The 2,508-nt window shown below is 38.3% G+C and overlaps 1 protein-coding gene across 1 annotated transcript; it reads left to right on the top strand.

The window, feature by feature from the left end:
- Nucleotides 1–322: 322 nt before the first annotated feature.
- LOC110036431 lies at nt 323–2,155 on the top strand. The gene is made up of 3 exons (XM_020740872.1): nt 323–763; nt 860–1,298; nt 1,383–2,155. Exons 1-3 carry the CDS (start codon nt 323–325, stop codon nt 2,153–2,155), a joined length of 1,653 nt encoding a protein of 550 aa, XP_020596531.1.
- The last annotated feature ends 353 nt before the right edge of the window (nt 2,156–2,508 follow it).

Genomic DNA, 2,508 nt, shown 5'->3' on the forward strand with positions numbered 1-2,508 from the left:
AACCATGAGAAGGACAAGATCTAGGTCCCAACCCTCTTCCCATACCCCCAACAACATGATTAATTTGACATGTTGGAATATAAGGGTGATTGCTGATCTTCCTTCCTTAAAAAGATTAAAGTATTTAAATAAGAAGTACAAGTGTTGGTGCTTGGTTATCCTGGAACCTTTGGTTCATCAAAATATTCATAAATATGCCAAAGCCTTCCCAGGGTTCTCTTTTAACACTAATCTGAATAACAAAATCTGGATTTGAAGTAGAATTGAAATGAACTGTAAGATTTTGCTCAATCATTCACAATTCATACTTTGCTCTTTTAACATGGAAGATCAGGTTGGCCAAGCCACTTTTGTTTATGCTGGATCCTACAAATCAGCAAGAATTGAACTGTGGAAGGAGCTCCACCAAATTAGAAGCTTGACAAACACTGCCTGGATTGTTGGAGGAGATTTCAACTGCATTGCTTCACCTGCTGCAAAAAGGGGAGGAAGAAATCCTTCTACTAATAAGATGACTGAATTCAATGACAACATCAATTCTGCTGGGCTGTTTGATTTGGGATTCAATGGATCGGAGTTCACTTGGAGAAGGGGAAAAATTTGGGAGAGATTGGATAGGTTATTGGCTAATGACAGCTGGATTCAGAATTATTTGCAAGCTGATGTCACTCACCTTAGTTTGGCAAGGTCTGATCACAGACCTATGTTAATTTCCATCTCAGCCAATGAACACAACAGTAGACCTCCCTTCAGATATCTTAATGTTTGGTCAAGTAACAGAGATTTCATACATATTGTTAAGGAGAATTGGAAGGGTTGTGATTACAAAAACCCCCTAATCAAGCTGTGGAATCTATAGAAAAAGACTGCTAAAGCTCTTAGTAATTGGAATTGGAGCACATTTGGGAATATTTTGACTAGAGTGGAACAGGCTAAGAAAGAGCTCCAACTTCTGGAGGAAGGACACAGCAAGGGTCAGGTGGGAGATTCATTCCTTCTCGAAGCCAATAAAAAGTTATTGAATGCTGTAGAATGGCAAGAACAATTCCTGAAACAGAAGGGAGCAAAGAACAAGTTCATGGATGGTGACAGAAACACTAAATTTTATCATTCCTGCATCAAGTATCAAAGAAAATGCAACACCATTCACTCTATCCAAGACAATCAAGGAAATTGGATCAGAGATGCTCAAGGGATTGCTGACAGTGTTATGGCCTACTGTAAAGACCTGATGCATTGTGAATTAACTGAAAGACAGCATGTGGAATCAGAATTGTTCCAAGATGAGAAGGATATTTGTTCCAAGATAAAGCTAGCTGAAATTCATGGAGAGGAAGAAATAAAATGAGCTCTCTTCTCTATTGATAGTGCCAAATCAGCAGGTCCTGATGGTTTCACTGTTGATTTCTATAAGAAGGCTTGGCAGGTCATCAAAGTACAGATTGTTGAAGCTATACAGCACCACTTCATGGGACAACCTTTACCAGACTATTTCAATACTGCTACCATTATATTTGTCCCTAAATCATCAGTAAAAGAGTATTGGAGTAGCTACAGAACTATTAGTCTTACTAACATTATTAGTAAGATCATTAGCAAAATTCTGGTTTTTAGAATCCAACCCATTCTTCAAAATCTCATTAGCCCCAAACAAGCAGCCTTTGTGAAAGGGAGAAACATAGGGGACAACATTAAGATAGCCCAAGAGCTTCTATTGGATCTAGATAAACCTTGCAGAGGGAGCAACATGATATTTAAACTGGATCTAAAGAAGGCTTATGATATGATCAATTGGAACTTCATCAAGGAGATTATGAAGGCTAGGGGTTTTACAAAAGACTCCTGTAAAATCATCCAAAGATGGCATGAAGGAAATGTTAACAGTGTTTTAATTAATGGGAAAACCCATGGTTTTTTTAAGGCTAACAGGGGTTTGAGACAAGGGCACCCTTTATCTCCAACCATTTTCATATGGGCTCTGGACTATCTGTCTAAAATCATAGATAAACCTGGCAACAGAAAAGATTACAACACTTATCTCAACAGATCTAAACAAGACATCAACCATCTGATTTATGCTGTTGACATCTTAATTTTCTCCAGAGCTAATAAGAATGATATCAAACATCTGTATGCAGATTTGCAAGAGTTCTAGCAAGCTTCTGGCCTTGAAGTGAACAAAGATAAAAGCCACATTCTCTTCAGCAAGAATTGCTCCATAGCCTGCAAACAGTGGATTTTAGAGCTCACTAGTTTCAAAGCAATGGATACCCCCTTTAAATATTTGGGGGTTTATCTTACTAAGGGAAGGAACAAACAAATACAATTTAATGAGATAGTGGATAAAACCATTGCTACCCTCCAAGGGTGGGCAAATTCCTTCCTGTCTAATGGAGGCAGAATTACCTTGCTAAAAAGCATCTTAACCACCTTCCCCTTTACACCTTACAAGTGGCAGTGATGAAGAAAAGCACTCAAGTTATGTTGGAAAGAACCTTCAACAGATTC

This window comes from Phalaenopsis equestris, unplaced genomic scaffold (assembly GCF_001263595.1).
Source record: "Phalaenopsis equestris unplaced genomic scaffold, ASM126359v1 Scaffold206373, whole genome shotgun sequence".
Classification (NCBI taxonomy): Eukaryota; Viridiplantae; Streptophyta; class Magnoliopsida; order Asparagales; family Orchidaceae; genus Phalaenopsis; species Phalaenopsis equestris.